The following is a 19,835-nucleotide window of genomic DNA, read 5'->3' as shown; positions in this document are numbered from 1 at the left end:
TATCCCAACCTCATATCCCAACCTCATATCCCAACCTCATATGCCATGCTCATATCCTGTTCTTATATCCCATCCTCATATATCCCCTCATATCCCACCCTCATATCCTGTCCTTATATCACAATCTCATATCACAACCTCATATCCTATCCTCTGGAATGGTACATACAGGAGCAGGAACTCTTGTTAAAGGCAGTTAAAGTCCCTGCTCCTGTACACTGAGTGGTGAGGCATACACTATACCTAGCTGCTTAGTTAACATCCCCTTTGTTGGGTGAGTGTCAACTTTGATGTGGCCACTGAAGACTAGTCACTGCTCAGTCTTGTCAGGTAAAGAACACTGTAACCCCAGGACATGTACAGGAGCAGGGACTCTTGTTAAAGGCAGGAGTCCCTGCTCCTATACACAGAGTGGTGAGCCATACAGTGTATACCTGGCTTGGCTTGCCACAGTACTTACATTTCTGCAACTATCATTAAGGGTTCCCATTTCTCGCGATACAATATTTTTTTATTGTTGGATAAATGTCTACTTTAATGTGGTCACCAAAGTACTTAGAAGTGCATATATTCACCTTTTACCAAAATAAAGAACACTGTCTTATACTAGCCAAAGCAGATTCTACTCCAAAAAGAACATTTACCTTTCTGTAGCTGTTTTAGGGGTTCTATCTTTGAGGAACGTGCTCTCGAATCACCGAAAGTGCAAGAAAAAGTGCAAAACGTGTTACACAAAAAAAGCCGATAGGAGAGAGGCCCCCAACAAGCCTCCGGACCAAAAGGTACCTGCGAGGTTCCAAGTTCGATGTCCCTTTTCGCCAAAGCTACTAAGGGATCCCCCTTGGCGTTAGCCAAGGTATCTGCCCGCAGAGCCGTAAACGGTCGGTACCCGAGCATGCAGGAGTACCCGGGGTTTTTGCTTGGAAGTGTGGAACCTAATGGCCACACACACCTCCCCTAGACGGCTAGGTGGGACACCCAGAAGGGCTACCGCATGCTAACAATCCTGTGGACACACAACACGTAAAAAGTGACACAGTGAGACAAAAATAAATAAATAGGTGAATGTGCGCAGATATACTGCCCGAACATCAGGCCGGATCTATAAACATTTCTCTGATCCTAGCCAGAAGGTCGGGAATCAAGAGGTGAGTGCCACAAAGGTGAAGAGAGAGAGAGGGGTACTCCAAAGATGTCTGATCGCGGGGATCCCGCCAATGGAAACCCCCGTATCTTGGCTGCGGCACCCCAGACATCTGGTGCACGGAGCGCATGACTGGCGATGCGAGGCGGAGGCTTGTGATGTCATGGCCACACCCCCTCAATTCAAGTCTATGGGAGGGGGCATGACGGCCGTTAAGGAGGCGAGCGGGGCACGGCCGTGATGTCACAAGCTCCTACACTAAACAAACGCCGGGTGCGGCAGGGAGATCGCGGGGGTTCCCAGCAGCGAGACCCCTGCGATCAGAAATCTTTACCCCTATCCTGTGGATAGTGGATAACATGTCTAGTGGTGGAGTACCCCTTTAATGCTTGTCTCATTCTATTTTTCTGTTTGTTTCAGTTTTGGCAAGAAAACCGACCGGATTATCTGAACATCCAGCTGTACCTGAGCCAAGCAGATGGGATACAGGTAGGTTGCGAAGAGTCCTCCCTCATTTCAGCGCTGTTGCTCATATAGTTTCAGAATTACATCTGAGAAGACCATTACGGCCTTGTGTGATGTTCCGCGTCTAACCTCCTGGGGAAAAGCAATTATCCTCTACACGCCTGACCACGTCTTCGAATGTTTTCATCATTAACGCTTATTTTCCTTAAAACAAAAATGGAAAACAGCATCTGATTATCAAATGTGATGGAACAAGGTGAGGTGTGAAACAGTGTTCTGGGTAAGGACAAATGAGGGCAAAATGAGGACATATCATGAGCCCTCGTCACTGGAAGGTAGATAGACATTTAAAGGGGTATTCCAGGAAAAAAACTTTTCTTTATATATCAACTGGCTCCAGAAAGTTAAACAGATTTGTAAATTACTTCTATAAAAAAAATCTTAATCCTTTCAGTACTTATGAGCTTCTGAAGTTAAGGTTGTTCTTTTCTGTCTAAGTGCTCTCTGATGACGTGTGCCTCGGGAACCACCCAGTTTAGAAGAGGTTTGCTATGGGGATTTGCTTCTAAACTGGGTGGTTCCCGAGACACGTGTCATCAGAGAGCACTTAGACAGAAAAGAACAACCTTAACTTCAGAAGCTCATAAGTACTGAAAGGATTAAGATTTTTTAAAAGAAGTAATTTACAAATCTGTTTAACTTTCTGGAGCCAGTTGATATATAAAAAAAAAAGTTTTTTTCCTGGATAACCCCTTTAACGCTACCTGATGTTGGTCCTCACTTCCTGACCTGGGGATATAGGGGTCTACTATTCATACCCCAAAAGGGCCTTATTACCTCTAATCCAGTGGTTTCAAACTGTGGCCCTCCAGATGTTGCAAAACTTCAACTCCCAGCATGCCCGGACAGCCGTTGGCTGTCCGGGTATGCTGGGAGTTGAAGTTTTGCAACATCTGAAGGGCCACAGTTTGAGAACACTGGCCCTACGCCCATCAGCTTTGGCTTTTTTGGGGGGGAATACAGTAATGCTAAGATTGGAAAAGTCCCACATGGATACATAAAAGTTAAAGGGGTACTTGGCTGGAAAACATTTTAAATTTTTTTTTTTTAAATCAACTGGTGCCAGAAAGTTAAACAGATTTGTAAATTTCTTCTATTTAAAAATCTTAACCCTTCCAGTACTTATCAGCTGCTGTATGCTCCAGAGGAAGTTTTTTTTTTTTTTTAAATATCCTTTCAGTCTGACCGCAGTGCTCTCTGCTGACACCTCTGTCCGTGTCAGGAAATGTCCAGAGCAGGAGCAAATCCCCATAGCAAACCGCAAACCTATCCTGCTCTGGACAGTTCCTGATATGGACAGAGTTGTCAGCAGCAGAGAGCACTGTGGTCAGACAGAAAATAACTACACAACTTCCTCTGTAGTATACAGCAGCTGATAAGTACTAGAAGGATTAAGATTTTTAAATAGAAGTAATTTCCAAATCTGTTTAACTTTCTGGCACCAGTTGATTTGAAAACATTTGTTTTCCATTGTTTCCACCAGAGTACCCCTTTAAGTCAACTGGAGCTTGGTCTTTACCCTCCAAAGGACCTAATTGAGCCATTGGGCCTGTCACAATGCTACACACACAAAGCTACATTTTGCAGACAGTGGTGAGACAAACTCTCTCGGTAGGTATACAATTTAGGGGTATTAGGTGGAGAAGTATGATAGCTATTGGATGGACAATTAGACAACTGTGACTCCTCCTTCTTGACCTTCCCACAAATCCATAAGGTTCTTATTTAAGATACATACTCCACATTTTCCCCACCCCCATCTCTTACATACATGCACAGTTGTTAATGCAGGGCCCACTCTGCCTTATATCTATAATAGGGTCCACCGGCTTCTACCCTTCCTACACCTTATCCTGCCCCCGTGTGCAATAGTCAATTGCTCTTGATGGAGGTGCCATCTGCAGACGTGTCCTTCTCTTGGCTCAGCATATCCTTAGATGAATCTTAAAGGGGTACTACCGTGCTGACAACTTATCCCCTATCTAAAGGATAGGGATAAGTTGCCTGATCGCGCGGGGTCCCGCCGCTGGGGACCCCCGCAATCTCGCTCCGGATCTGATGACTGCCGATCACGGGGCCGGAGTATCGTGCAGCGGCGGGACCCCGTGCAATCAGGCAACTTATCCCCTATCCTTTAGATAGGGGATAAGTTGTCAGCACGGTAGTACCCCTTTAAAGGGGTACTCCGCTGCTCCGCGTTTGGAACAAACTGTTCCGAATGCTGGAGACGGGCAGCTTGTGATGTCATAGCCCCGCCCCCTCAAGACGTCACATCCTGCCCCCTCATGACGTCACACCCTGCCCCCTCAATGCAAGTCTATGGGAGGGGGTGTGACAGGCATGCTGGGAGTTGTAGTTTTGCAACATCTGGAGGTCCGTAGGTTAAAGATCACTGTTGGGTGCAGAATCTTTTCTAGATTTTGCACCTTTAAAATTGGGTGCGTCTTATATCCCGATGCGTCCTATAGGGCGAAAAAATCTCATCCTCCATCATTTTATCCTCATATGTTAATAATAGGTTGGCACCTCAGGACTGATTATATATATCTAATTGTGTATACTGCTCTTTTCTACATATATTAGTATATTGGAGCTGTTTTTATCTGTTTACTTACATAGGAATTAAAGGGGTTATCCAGGAAAAAACTTTTTTTTTATATATATCAACTGGCTCCAGAAAGTACTTATGAGCTGCTGAAGTGCTCTCTGATGACACCTGTCTCGGGAACCGCCCAGTTTAGAAGCAAATCCCCATAGCAAACCTCTTCTACTCTGTGCAGTTCCCAAGACAAGCAGAGATGTCAGCAGAGAGCACTGTTGCCAGATAGAAAACAACAACTCAACTTCAACAGCTGATAAATATTGGAAGGATTAATATTTTTTAATAGAAGCAATTTACAAATCTGTTTAACTTTCTGGAGCCATTTGATTTATAAAAAAAAAGTTTTTCCATGGAATACCCCATTAACCTCTTAAGGACCCATGACGTATGCGTACGTCATGAGTCCCGGTCCTGCGATATAACGCGGGGTCACACGGTGACCCCACATCATATCGCGGCGGGCCCGGCGTCATAGTGAAGCCGGGACCTGCCTCTAATAGCGCGCGGCACTGATCGCTGTGCCGTGCGCTATTAACCCTTTAGCCGCGCGCTCAAAGCTGAGCCGCGGCTAAAAACGAAAGTAAAAGTGCCCGGCTAGCTCAGGGAGCTGTTCGGGATCGCCGCGGTATAATCGCGGCATTCCGAACAGCTGTAGCACAGGAGGAGGTCTTCTTACCTTCTCCTGTGCTGTCCGATCGACCGAGATCCAGGCTTGAGCATTCAATCGCCGAAAACACTGATTGATCCATTCCTATGGAGATGCATCAATCAGTGTAAAAGATCAGTAAATGCAATGTTATAGCCCCCCCTATAGGAGCTATAATATTGCATAAGAAAAGTGTAAAAAAATCATTAACCCTTTCAATTATCCCTTCCCCTAATAAAAGTTTGAATCACCCAGCATTTCCAAAAATAAAAAAAACATTATGTAAATAATAATAAAAATAAACATATGTGGTATCGCCGCGTGCGGAAATTTCCGAATTATAAAAATATACCACTTTTTAAACCGCTCGTTCAATGGCGTACGCGCAAAAAAATTCCAAAGTCCAAAATAGCGCATTTTTGATAACTTTTTATACCACAAAAAAGTGAATAAAAAGTGATCAAAAAGTCTGATCAGAACAAAAATGGTACCGCTAAAAACTTAAGATGACGGCGCAAAAAATTAGCCCTCATAGCGCCCTGATCACAGAAAAATAAAAAAGTTATAGGGGTCAAAAGATTACCATTTTAAACGTATACATTTTCCTGCATGTATTCATGATTTTTTTCGGAAGTGATACAAATTCAAACCTATATAAGTAGGGTATCATTTTAACCGTATGGACCTACAGAATAAAGATAAGGTGTCATTTTTGACAAAAAATGTACTGCGTAAAAACAGAAGCCCCCAAAACTTACAAAATAGTGTTTTTTCATCAATTTTGTCGCACATTGATTTTTTTTCCCGTTTCACCGTAGATTTTTGGTTAAAATGACTAATGTCATTACAAAGTAGAATTAGTGACGCAAAAATTAAGCCATTATATATAATTTTAGGTGAAAATTTTTAAGAGTTATGATTTTTTAAAGTTAAGAAGGAAAAATTGAAAATGAAAAAACGGAAAAAGCCCGGGTCCTTAAGGGGTTAAAGCAGCACCACTTCTGTTCATGAATCAAGTCTGGCATTGCAGTTTAGTTTCATTAATGTAAATGTGGCTGAGTTGCAGTACCTCAAAGTGTGGGGCTGTTTTTAGTAGAAAACCATGTTTTTCTAATCATTGAACAAGGGGGTTCATGGGCTGTCACGCCCCCTCCCATAGACTTGCATTGAGGGGGGGACGCGTGACGTCATGAGGGGGCAGGGCTATGACGTCATGAGCTCACATCTAGACCCATATAGCATAAACACCTGCTAGTAGAGTATCAAAAAAATATTATTATTATTTTTTTTTTATATTTTTTTTTTTCAAAGCTGGTTTTCTTGCACCACATAACTTGGAATATTTCCAGCGGAAAGTTAAAGAGTACCCGTCACCAAATTAAACTTTTAATATATTGTCCCTTGTGAAATTATAAGACACTTTGCTATTTACTTACTGTTAAAATTCTCAACCTTTATACGTTTTTAATTTGATTGAAAAAACGGCCACTAGGTGGCTCTGTTCTGTTCCCTGCCACAAGTCAAACAGTTAGTTTGGTCTCCTCCCGGCCTGTCAGGAGACCAAACTTAGAAAGTACGTGCGGGGCATGGGGTGGCACAGTTCTCGCAGGCTTCAGTGACATCGCGCCTGCTGGGGAACGCCCACTTTCTCCTGCCGGGAGCTCACACAATGTGAGCGAGGGAAAAGGTATGATACAGAGCTTTTTACAGCTCGAAAAAAATGTTTAAGTACAGTAGGGGTGTTAGGAGTAGTTAGGGAATATAATCTGAGTTAGTTTCAAAACTATGGTTTGATGACAGGTACTCGGAAGGACACATCTGTAGGTCACCTTGGGACTACCCGAAATGCCACCAATGATGTTATGCATTTTATACATGGAAAGAGGAAAATCAGCAGCCTACAGAATCCTGTACACAGGGTTAAAGATGTGAATTAACTCATCGTTTTATTCATATAAATGGCCTCAAGTCACTGTCTGCCTCGTGGAAGAATCATATTAACTGTTGCCCCCCCATTGGGTCCTCCTTAAAGACAGGAACACAGGCGCAGCGGAGATACGAGTGAATGTTATCAGAGCCGTACACAACGTGTAATCCCTCAGTTCACAAATTCTTATGGATCCCACTGTGCCATTTCTTGCAGAAAATAATTGGTGAAAAATACCAGGCTTTGAACTCTCGGCTTATTATCGGACGCCCTCGATGGAAACTTTTGTTTGATGAGATTGCCAAGTCTAACAGACAGTAAGTACTATTCTGAAGTATTGTTCAATGATCAGGAGGGACGGCAATCGCCACGCATTTTCGACAGGTTAATAGCTATTTGTTTGCATCTTTGTGAGACTGTATCTAAGGCAGAAAAAGTCGGAGCCTCTGATGTCACGTGTAATTCCCTCCGTAATGCTTTCCCGGCTCTGAGTAGTCACAAAAATCCTTTTCAGTTTGGGCAGTGGAAAAAGGGGTCGTTTCCCAAAAGGGACCAATAGCCGAGTTAAAATCTGACATTTAAAAAAAAAAAGTCATAAAAAACTTCGCAGGTTGTGTGAGGTATTTTTATTGTCCGCCTTAATGGGGCTGAGCGGCAATACCTGACACAACCCATGGGTGGAGCTGTTTCTGGAAGAAAGCAGCTGTGTTGTTTTATAACCCTTATGGCTCTATAAAGCTATGTTCACAGGAAAAGCGGAGCCCCCTATCAAGAAGGCGCTCTAGGCGGCTGCCTATGTTGCCTATAGGCAGAGCCAGCCCTGTAAGAAGATAGCGCATCTCTGAGCGGTCCTAGTGCTGCATAAACAAGCAACTGCGCGGAATGTCTCCCCATGTTTTCTGGGTGGACATTCTGCACATATGCTTGAACATAGCCTAAACGAGTCTAGTCTAGAAACCTCACACTAAGGTAAGTCATCCAATGCAGATATCCAACTAGGCGGATAAGAACCATTCGGCCCATCTGGTCTGCCCAGTATCAGAAAGATGGTGTATGGTAAGCTATAAACTGCATGGACATTCAGGCATACAAATGACTGGGGGACGTTGACTCCTCAGGATTGGTGACATAAGAAAAGGTGGTCCAAAGTATAATAAAAAATTAAACAAATAAGAGGTTGCACTGTTATGACAACTCTTGCCCTGGTAGAGCATAAAATACATTAGGGGGGGGGGGTTATCCCCAAATTTAGGACTCGACCCCCCCCCTCCCCCCTCCCCGTGTGCTCAGCTGTTTCTCATGCTTGATCACTGCTACATTGAAACTTGTGATCTCGCAACCAGTTCTGGTGAAGCTGGGGGACCCAGCAATCGAGCCCCACCAATCTAGCAACTATGACATATCCAGTGGACATATGATGAGTGCTTCTGGCTGGAATATTTCATTAAGCCTCATATTGGGTGTAGTTGACTAAGCCAATCAGCCAATCTGATCATTCTTCATCACCGCTTCCTGTAACCCCTTAGGGACTCGTTCAGGGAGCTTTTAATACTTCCATAAGGATGTCGGCCAAGCTTTCCTAGAATGAGGACTTGGATTATTTGCTATGAATAACAATATCTTTGTTATTTCTTAGGAAACCAGTCGGAGTGTTCTGCTGTGGACCCAAAGGTCTTTCGAGAGATCTCCATAAACTGTGCAACCGGCCCAATGCCTATGGGACCAGATTTGAATACAACAAGGAATCCTTCAGCTGAAAGGAAATGTAGGAACAAGAGACCAAAGTGCAAATAACACAAACCAAAGAACATTCATTCTCTCGAGATTCAGACGGGAGCAATTCACTTCTATGCACATTGGAGCCATGTGATGAAGACATAGGGGAAGATTTATCAAAACCTGTCAAGAGGAAAAGGGAAAGTTGCTGAGTTGCCCATAGCAACCAATCAGATCGCTCCTTTTATTTCTTTCAAAGGCCTCTGAAAAATGAAAGAAGCGATCTGATTGGTTGCTATGTACTCAGCAGCTTTTCCTCTTGACAGGTTTTGATAAATCTTCCCCTATTCACTGTGACATATGAATAGACTCATGTCGTACTGAGTTTCTCTCATATATGAAGCCACCTGAGATGGTGTTTCTATGCAGTCCACATCATGTCTAGATAAAAAATGTTCAATATTTTACTATACTTAATATATTATCCCAACTAAGATGTTTTATTGTGTTTTTACTATAGTACACTATACACGGGCTTCAGGGTGAACTTGAATGTTTTTTCTTATTAAAGAGGTACTCCACTGGGAGAAAAAAAAATGTAATCAACCAGTGCCAGAAAGTTAAACGGATTTGTAAATTACTTTTATTAATAAATCTTAATCCTTCCAGTACTTATCAGCTGCTGTTATGATCCACAGGAAGTTCTTTTCTTTTCTGTTCTTCCTTTCTGTCTGACCACAGTGCTCCCTGCTGACACCTCTGTCCATTTTAGGAACTGTCCGAGCAGGATAGGTTTTCTATGGGGATTTGCTCCTACTCTGGACAGTTCCTAAAATGGGCAGAAGTGTCAGCAGAGAGCGCTGTGGTCAGACAGAAAGGAAATTCAAAAAGAAAAGAACTTCCTATGGATCATAACAGCAGCTGATAAGTACTGGAAGGATTAAGATTTTTTTTAATAGAAGTAATTTACAAATCTGTTTAACTTCTGGCACCAGTTGATTTAAAAAAAATGTTTTTCAGTGTAGTACCCCTTTAATGTTATTTTTAAAATTATTGTCTCTGGACCTTATTCTGAGATCTGTCATTGAATTAAATAAACCCTTCACGCAAAACTAAAGACTAGATTTCTTAAAAAGAGAGAGTTGTATGATATGATGATTCCGCAAACACCCACCCTATGTCATGCTCCACCCCTCAAGGGGTGGAGCATGACACAGGGTGGGTGTTTGCAGTATCATCATATCATACAACTCTCTTTCAGAAATCCAGTCTTCGTGTTTTACCTTTCTTTAGGCTATGTTCACACAGTTTTTTTAGCCTTATTTTCAGCCAAATATTCTCCTACATAGGAAAAAAAAAAAGCTTAAATATTAGGGTCTAAGACCTAATATAAGACTTGTACTTTTGTCAGCAGTTTTCCCCTCTGGAGCCTTCTTTGCTAATTTTCAGTTGTCTTTCAGCTTGTGGGTGTAGACTAGCTGCTATGGCGTCTCCCATATACTGCAAACATACACAAAAGAGAGATCCTGCTCCTGTACATCTCTATGGCACACCCTCAACAGCAGGAGACTTGCTGCTATGATGTTTCTTATACACTACACATACAGAAGAGGAGATCCTGCTCCACTATATATCTATAGGACACCATCAGAAGCAGGAGACTAGCTGCTATGATGTCTCTTATACACTACACATACAGAAGAGGAGATCCTGCTCCACTATATATCTATAGCACACCCTCAACAGCAGGAGACTAGCTGCTATGATGTCTCTTATACACTACACATACAGAAGAGGAGATCCTGCTCCACTATATATCTATAGGACACCCTCAGAAGCAGGAGACTAATTGCTTTGATGTATCCATACAGATGCATGCAGATAAGATCGGACCCTGTTCCCCTATATCTTTATAGCACACACAGAAGAGGAGACCCTGCTCCCCTATATCTTTATAGCACACCCTCAGAAGTAGGAAACTAGATGTGATGATGTCTTCCATACACTGCACACACAGAAGAGGGGATCCTGCTCCTCTATATATTTATAACACACCCTGAGAAGAAGGAGACTAATTGCTTTGATGTCTCCTATTCACAGCACACATAGAAGAGAGGATCATGCTTCCCTAAATCTAAATAGTACACCTTAAGAAGCAGCAACATGGAGGATATTATAGAGCAGTACCTAGCAGTGTAAGCTGTGAATCCAGTACTGGGCAAAATATAACATTTACTAGTGCTTCAGAATCTTCTCTGTGTCTCTTTGTCTACGTCTCAATAAGTTCACTCCTCTCTTTGCCCTCTCCCATTTCTTAAGACTTCTAAGGGCAGCATCAAACCCAAACCTTCAGTGACATGATAGTCCTTGTCTCTCAAGATAGATTTTATTTATTTAAAGGTAAATTTTCCTGCAATTCTATTGAGAATCAGAAATAATGTACCAGGCTGTCATGTCCCATGGTGTCAATAACAGCCACAAATTGGAGATCACTATATTAAACTAAGCCATCCCACCCATCACACAAGTTGGGCCGGAGGGCTACAGAACAACTCAATTCTAAAGGTAGGGTTCATAGTAGTTGTTGCTTTACATGGATGTAAATGAAAAAGAATATCTTCATGGCCAGTAGCTTCATGGTATCAAAACTGGACTAATTCTCGGACCTTGAACACAATTCAGGCATTATATAACATTTTGTTATGATGTTTTTATGTTTGCACTATTTTATATTATGTTTTTATTGGTGTTTTAGGAGCCTATTGTTTCTTGTGGGAAGGTATGGCTGTAATGGAAATGGTGTTCGTCATAAAAAAACTGCTTTCAATTGGCAGCATGATTCCATTGAGGAATGCCAACTGGGAATGTAATACCTGATATCATGTAGCTCAGAGGTCTATGTCTAGTGGTCTCCAGCTGATGCAAAACTACATTTGCCCCTCTCTGACATTCTTTGTCTATAAGAGGATTCTTGGAGTTGGAGTTTCAGAACAGCTGGAGAGCTTCAGGTTAGAGTTCACCGCAATATACTTGACCATTTCACCCAACATTGCCTCCATGTAACAATATGGCAATAGCTCTTGGTGAGAAAGTCCATAAAGTTGTCAGTCCCACCAAATAGTAAAGGGGGTAGGACCTCTTTTCACTAGGATGGAAGAACTGGACAGTCTTCCAGATTAAGCAATTGGAGCCAGATGGCTTCATGGTACCAATTGGGACCAAAGTCTGGACTGAAGACTGTTTGGGTATACTAGGAGCTCTATAGTTGGAGGAGACCACTGCAATTTATAGATGTATCCTTACCTCTCCTTTTGGCTATGCATTTGCCAATATGAATGGTGGAGATGACCAGATTTGAATAAAACATGATTTTACTATACTGTGTTGAGTTTTTTTACTCTAAACGTCTGTTTGTGGCCACTCAACAATTATGATGGGGGTTGCACTCTGTCTAAATGGACGGGTGGTCGGTGGGATCTTGTGAAGGGTGTTGTTGCTCTGCTGCAACTGGATTTTCTTAGGCCCGTCCTCGTGTGGTGAGGTACAGGTACACAGCAGAGGTCTAGAGGTGACCTCTGTACATTTACCCCTCTGATGCCGTGATCAATACAGATCATGGCATCTGCGGCATTGCGGTACTTTCAATGGATGATCGGATCATCCAGCATGGTGGCCGGAGGTCCCCTCACCTGGCTCCGGCCGTCTCCCGGGGTCTTCTGCTCTGGTCTGAGATCGAGCAGACCAGAGCAGAAGATCACCGATAATACTGAGCAGTGCTGTGTCCTATACATAGCACTGCACAGTATTAGCAATCAAACGATTGCTATAGATAGTCCCCTATGGGGACATAAAAAGTGTAAAAAAAACAGTTGAAAAATGTAAAGATAAAGAGTAAAAAAAAATTTGAAAAATCCCCTCCCCCAATAAAAATGAAAATTGTCCGTTTTTCTCCATTTTACCCCCAAAAAAGCTAATTTAAAAAAAAAATAAACATATTTGGTATCGCCGCATTTGTAAATGTCCGTACTATCAAAATACAATGTTAATGATCCCGTACGGTGAATGGCGTAAACGTAAAAAATAAAAAAAAAGTCCAAAATGCTGCTTTTTTGTCACACTTTATTCAAAAAAATTAATTTAAAAAAATGATCTAAAAGTTTTATATACGCAAATGTGGTATCTAAAAAAAAGTACAGATGACGGCGCAAACAATGAGCCCTCATACCACCCTATATACGGAAAAATGAAAAAATTATAGGTGGTCAAAATAGGGCGATTTTAGATTACAGATTTTGTACATAAAGTTTTAGATTTTTTTTAAGCGGTACAAAAATATAAAAGTATCTAGCCATGGGTATCATTTTAATCGGATTGACCCACAGAATAAAGAACACATATCATTTTTACCATAAATTGTACAGTGTGAAAACGAACCCCTCCAAAACTGTTTGTAGGTCACTCAAATCATGCTGGTATTTCCCAAGATGTACAGATGTCGCCGCCACCAAACACATGGCAGTGACGCAACATCACTTGGCCGCTTGGCATCAGGCAGGTAAAATACGGAGAGGCCTGCATGATCGGTGATGCATACACATGGATTGCTGCTGACTGTACGCACCTAAAAAATAGTGTACAGGAGCTGGAAGTCCAGTCAAAGGCAGTAGTCCCAGCTCATGCGCACTAAGCAGAGAAGCATACACTGAATGCCTTACTTCTCAGTTAACATTCGCTATGCCCAGAGGTAAGCAGTGATTCCATATACTAGATACAGAGATGGGAGCTCTACATAAAATACTTAAATGAGGACCCAGGCTGAGGATACTGCGTTGCAAACACCCGATGTGCCTATAGATACTAATAATTAACAATAAACGGAGCAGTCCTACTAGGCTAGGGGAAAAAAGGTTATAGAAATCAGAAGAACTGAAATAATAGGAGAGAAAAAGAGGTTTGTGTCAAATATTGGACATTTATTTAAAATAACAATGATACTCTTGATGACTTAATGGTGATGTCCTTGGCAGGGCCCTTGCTTTGGACACCACACAATATAATACAGATGATATATAAAACGTAAAATACATAAAAACACAATTGCTAGCTAAAATTGCACTAATGAGGTGGCTGGGACACAGGGTCTGTGCTATAGTAAGCACAGTGGGACATTTGTTATAGGTGATGATTGGTGTGAATTGTAGTCTCATTGAGGGTATTTAGGGCAAATAGTGCTGAAAGATTAAATTCAGTGTTGGCCGTAGTTGCAGCGCTCGACAGCGCTGGAGACTCCCGGTGCTGAGCCCACTCTCCCTGTCTGTAGAATAGGCAGATGCGCGTGGTAGCGCTGAAGCTGCACCAAGTTTCACATAGTATCAAGAAGTTACTCCTTCTATACCCCGACAGCACGGGGACAAGATAAAGAAGGTGATAAAGGATAGGCACTATGTGCCTCTTACCAGCTCTTCAAATGCCCGGTGTTCTGTGCGTATCTGCGTTGGAAGTCCTCCGGGCTCTGCCTTCTATACCCCAGCGGCACGGGGAGGATAAGCAAGAAGGACAGAGGTCCAAGGCTGAATGCCGGTGCTAGCTGCGGCTAGTTAGTAATGCAAGTCTCGGACTCTGCTGGGGTAGCCGAGTGTTAGGCTCTGCTGGGATAGCCGAGTGTCAGGCTCTGCTGGGATAGCCGAGCGTCCCTGTTAAGTCCCAATCTTTGTGCAGCGAAACAGTCTATGACCAGACGCGTTTCGGGGGGCCACGTCCCCTTTTTCAATGGTGAGGGTAAGAAGACTGAGTGTACATGGCTATGAGATTGCAGTCTTATATAGCCTAACCAATTACTACATTGTCATACAGGTGGAACAGAAGCTCTGGTTTTGGATTTCTCCCGGGAGCTTCTTAATTACTTAAACCAAGTACAGCTGTTTAGACACAAGAAAGAAAGACATGGAGAAACAGATACAAGAAAGAGGGAAAAGAAGAATCAGAATGATGTCAGGAAATGTAATGAGAAATTGAAGGGTTAAATGCTATTGAGATGAGATATTTGGCAAGTGTATAGATATGCGAAACTTACTAGACATAATCTTTGTGTCATATATAATATGACATTTTACTACAAGGGAAAAGATGCAGTGTATTAGATATGTTAAATTTTATTCTATGTAACAGTGGATATATTACAATGTGACAAGGTGTCCAATTGTGTAGAGGGTTATCTTACTTTTTGAACTGTTAGTTAGGGGTGTATATATATATATATATATATATTATAAAGAATATATAAAAAATATATAAAGAATATATAAAGAATATCTAAAAAGAATACCGTATATACTCGAGTATAAGCCGAGTTTTTCAGCACGATTTTTCGTGCTGAAAACACCCCCCTCGGCTTATACTCGAGTGAACTCCCCCACCCGCAGTGGTCTTCAACCTGCGGACCTCCAGAGGTTTCAAAACTACAACTCCCAGCAAGCCCGGGCAGCCATCGGCTGTCCGGGCTTGCTGGGAGTTGTAGTTTTGAAACCTCCGGAGGTCCGCAGGTTGAAGACCACTGCGGCCTTCAACATCATCCAGCCCCCTCTCACCCCCTTTAGTTCTGAGTACTCACCTCCGCTCGGCGCTGGTCCGGTCCTGCAGGACTGTCCGGTGAGGAGGTCGTCCGGTGGGATAGTGGTTCCGGGCTGCTATCTTCACCGGGGAGGCCTCTTCTAAGCGCTTCGGGCCCGGCCTCAGAATAGTCACGTTGCCGTGACAACGACGCAGAGGTGCGTTCATTGCCAAGGTACTTCTGCGTCATTGTCAAGGCAACGCCTCTATTCCGGGCCGGAAGCGCGGAGAAGAGGCGCCCCCAGTGAAGATAGCAGCCCGGACCACCTCCTCATCGGACCACCTCCTCACCGGACAGCCCTGCAGGACCGGACCAGCGCCTAGCGGAGGTGAGTACTCAGAACTAAAGGGGGTGAGAGGGGGGCTGGATGATGTTGAAGGCCGCAGTGGTCTTCAACCTGCGGACCTCCGGAGGTTTCAAAACTACAACTCCCAGCAAGCCCGGACAGCCGATGGCTGCCCGGGCTTGCTGGGAGTTGTAGTTTTGAAACCTCTGGAGGTCCGCAGGTTGAAGACCACTGAGGGCGAATGATGAGAAGAGGATGATGAAGGGGGGGTGTGGGGATGATGAAGGGGGGTGGGGATGATGAAGGGGGGTGGGGATGATGAAGGGGGGGGGTGTGGGATGATTACAAGGGGATGATGAAGGGGGGATGTGTGGGATGATAAGGGGATGATGAAGGGGGGATGTGTGGGATGATAAGGGGATGATGAAGGGGGGATGTGCGGGATGATAAGGGGATGATGAAGGGGGGATGTGTGGGATGATGACAAGGGGATGATGAAGGGGGGATGTGTGGGATGATAAGGGGATGATGAAGGGGGGATGTGTGGGATGATGACAAGGGGATGATGATGACAAGGGGATGATGAGGATGTTAATGACGGGTCTGGATGATGACAGGGGGGGATGAGGTATTTCCCACCCTAGGCTTATACTCGAGTCAATAACTTTTCCTGGGATTTTGGGTTGAAATTAGGGGTCTCGGCTTATACTCGGGTCGGCTTATACTCGAGTATATACGGTATATAAAAAAAATATATACAGAGATATAAACATTCTTTCTTTTTTTTTTCTTTCAATAAAAAATAAACGTTTCTCAAAAAATTCCTCTAAAAAACGTATTACATAAAACCAAATAATTCAATTTCCGCATTAAGGCCCCTGGGTTCGAGGCTCCCAAATTCGTAAATTTTTCTAGCCTCTGCTCTGGACATTTGTTGAACATAATTTCCTCCCCTCAAATTTCTTTTGACAATTTGAATCGCTGCAAATGTAAGATCTGATGGGTCTGAGTTATGATGAGTATGGAAATGAGCCTATAGGGGGTATTTGTCACTACTTTTTATAATATTGTACATGTGTTCCGCTATTCTGGTTTTAAGTTTGCGTTTAGTTCTTCCGATGTACTGCTTACAAGTCAGGAGTTGTTTTATGTCCCAATGAAAATTATTCGAAGTTGAAATCACTTTTTCTGTCTTATTAGGGAATTTTGTAGCTTTACAACATGAGCAGCTACCGCACCGAAAAAAAACCTCTGGCGGATAGCCATGTGCTTGTGTTTTCCTCCTGTTTGGTGCGTATGGTCGGGGCTACTTGGATGCTGAGTTTGGGTACTTTTGTAAATACAATCGGTGGAGTGTTGGGTAATGATGATCCTATAAGTTTTCTGTGAGTTTTCTGTGATCCTGATTAAATGGGAAAATCAGGCGTGGTGTGTTATCGGTAGTTGATAATTGTACACGGTCTTGGAAAAATTATTTTCTGTCTAGTTTTTTAATTTTTTCTTTAGCGGTCACTAAGGTTTTGTTCGGATAGTTCTTTTCTTAAATTTTTTTTGTAAGAACCTGTGCCTCTACCTGGTACTGTTTGTTATTCGTGCAATTCCTTTTCAATCTCCTGTATTGGCTGGTGGGGATGTTAAGGAGCCACCTAGGTAAATGGCAACTAGAAAACAGTATGAAACTATTCCTCGCCGTCAGCTTATTGAATAATAATGCATAATAATTTAGTTGGGGTGGATGTGACTTAAAGGTCGAGGAATTCAACTGATGTATTGCTTATATGTGGGGTAAAATTGAGGTTCCAGGAGTTACTATTCAAATTACTAATAAAAGAGTTCCTCTGGAGACCTATACCAAATTAAAAAGATATCATCAATATACCGTCGCCAGAGTACCAGGCCCGCACCAAGCTTGGGAGTTATGTTGAAATGTTCCCAGTAGGACATAAATAGATTTGCATAACTCGGTGCGAACCTGGTACCCATAGCTGTACCGTTAATCTGTAAAAAAAAATATTCTCCCTCAAAATAAAATAATTGTGTGTTAAAATATATTGGATAGCTTCCAAGATAAAAGATATTTGATCGGGTAAAATATTAGCTTTTAGAAGATGATGTTCTACTGCAGTGAGTCCTAAATTATGTTTGATTACCGTATATAAGCAGCTGACATCTAAGGTGGCTAGTGTGTATGAAGGGTCCCAGGGGAACTGCTCAATAAATTGGACTATTTGAGTGGTGTCTTTTAGATAGTACGGGGTGGTTTGGACATGTGGTTGAAGGAACTTATCTATGTACTGGAACAGGTTGGAAGTTAATGAGCCTATACCGGAGATAATTGGGCGACCAGTGGGGTGTGTTGGGTTCTTATGTATTTTTGGGATACAGTGAAAGATGGGTAATTTCTCCTGAGTCCCCAAAATGAATCTGGCTTCTTTATCTGTTAAAATCGCTTTCTCTTGGGTGCGATTGCATAGTTTTTTAAGTTCTCTGGAAAACAATGGTAATGGGTTCCTTTGGAGTTTCAAATATGTGTTCTGGTCTGTTAATTGTTTTGAACATCCCCCCCCCACCCCCCTTTGTCGTCAGGTCGGATGGGGATTTGTGCATTTTGCTGCAGCTCGGAGATGGACATTCTTTCTTTATAGGTTAGATTAGATTAGTTTTTCTGTCTAGTTTGTAGGTGTGACAGTTCGCTTTCAACTGCATGTTTAAAGGCGGTCAATGCCGGGCCTGCCTCTTGCCTGGGATAAAAATTGGATGTGAGTGATTCTATATATGCACTGCCTCTTAGTTAATACATATGCGTGGCTGTAGGCTCTGCTGATCAACTTATAGACTTTGCTGATCAACATATAGAAGCAGGGACTTCTGCCTTTGACAGGAGTCCCTGCTCCTGTACATACTTTAAGTGGTACCCTACACCAGTAAAGCAGGGCACCACAGAGGGTACGTACAGGTGTAGGGACTCCTGGCTTTCACATAATTTCCAAGGTGTGCAATACCAATAACATAGGCCCAGATTCATCAAACTGTGTGAGAATAAAACATTTAGTGATTTTCCCCCAGCAACAAATTACAGCTCAGCTAACGAGCTCTGGTAAAGTGAAACCTGAGCTGTGATTGGTTCTTGTGGGAAAATCCCTCCACTTTTTTTTGCCCCCACTAAGGAGCAAATCCCCATAGCAAACCTCTCCTGCTCTGGACAGTTCCTGACATGGACAGATGTGTCAGCAGAGAGCACTGTGGTCAGACAGAAAGGAAATTCAAAAAGAAAATTACTTCCTGTGTATTATACAGCAGCGGATAAGCACTGAAAGTATTAAGATTTTTAAATAGAATTCATTTACAAATCTGTTTAACTTTCTGGCACCAGATGATTTGAAAAAAATTTAAATTTCCACCGGAGTAACCCTTTAATAACACACAAAACCAATTACAGGGGTAATGCTATTTTTGGAAGAAATTAGCTCTGTTTTTCTATTCTTGGATAACCCTTTAGGCCATGTTCATGCAACAGAATTATCAAGCGAAATCAGGCAGAAAAATTCAGCTTGGAAATTCTGTTGCGGCAGAGTCCCATTGTATTTTATAGGATTCCACTGCGGATATATCTGCCATGGAAATTCTGGTTCTGCTCTCCGCATAAAGATTTGACTTGGCAATTATTTCTGTGGAATCTGCTTGGAAATGCATTTCAAAGCGTCCCTTTTGCCGGCAGGTCCTGTGGCACCCACTGTCTGTGGAAAGTCAGCCTGGAAATTTTCTGGACGAGCATTCCACCATGTGAACATAGCCTTAATGCCTATAGAACAAAAGAAATCAAACTGTCCTCGCTGCTGTGCTAAAGCCTCATGGGATCGGTGGCAAGGCACGTAGGCTGGAATCGGCTATATAAGAGCCCCCCTCTTTATTCTGCACAGACTTGTTTTAGGTCCCTCCTACTCAAGCAGCAGAAAGCAAAAGAACAGAGCAAGAGAAACAATACAAACATAGCACCAAGGCTTTAGGCTTTGAAACAACAACTATTGGTAGAGTTAAAATACAATAAAAAAAAAAAAAAAAAAACGTGTATAAAAATTTTCTAAATATAAACCACATGGACTCTTCAGCGCTTTCAGTGCATGTTGTCTCATCTACGCACCGTGTAGTTTTGTGTGCATCTCCGGCGTCACGTAATAAATACAGCCGACTCTCCAGGCGATTCTCCATTAATTCCACAACGTCCAGATAATTACCAGCAATCAGCCGCCTCTGAAATCCGTTTGTCCGCCATTAACTTTCCCAGCCCAGGTATCTATCTTCATTGTTTCTGTAACTTTTTTTTATTTTTTTTATATTTATTAAATTGTATTTATTTATATTTAATTGTATTTATCTAT

The 19,835-nt window shown here is 42.6% G+C and overlaps 1 protein-coding gene across 15 annotated transcripts in view; it reads left to right on the top strand.

Moving 5' to 3' along the window:
* Positions 1–9,191, top strand: part of NOX4 (NADPH oxidase 4) — a 298,783-nt gene extending 289,592 nt beyond the window's left edge. For all 15 annotated transcript variants that reach the window (XM_056561416.1, XM_056561413.1, XM_056561415.1 and 12 more), the window contains 3 exons: positions 1,565–1,633; positions 7,061–7,161; positions 8,481–9,191. In XM_056561416.1, the coding sequence (XP_056417391.1) occupies positions 1,565–1,633; positions 7,061–7,161; positions 8,481–8,601 (291 nt within the window). In that variant the 3' untranslated portion in view covers positions 8,602–9,191. The remainder of the gene's footprint in view (positions 1–1,564; positions 1,634–7,060; positions 7,162–8,480) is intronic.
* Positions 9,192–19,835: the final 10,644 nt, after the last annotated feature.

Source organism: Hyla sarda, chromosome 2 (genome assembly GCF_029499605.1).
Source record: "Hyla sarda isolate aHylSar1 chromosome 2, aHylSar1.hap1, whole genome shotgun sequence".
In the NCBI taxonomy this organism is placed as follows: domain Eukaryota; kingdom Metazoa; phylum Chordata; class Amphibia; order Anura; family Hylidae; genus Hyla; species Hyla sarda.
Note: the sequence above shows the minus strand (reverse complement) of the source record. Positions and strands in the feature narration are given on the sequence as shown.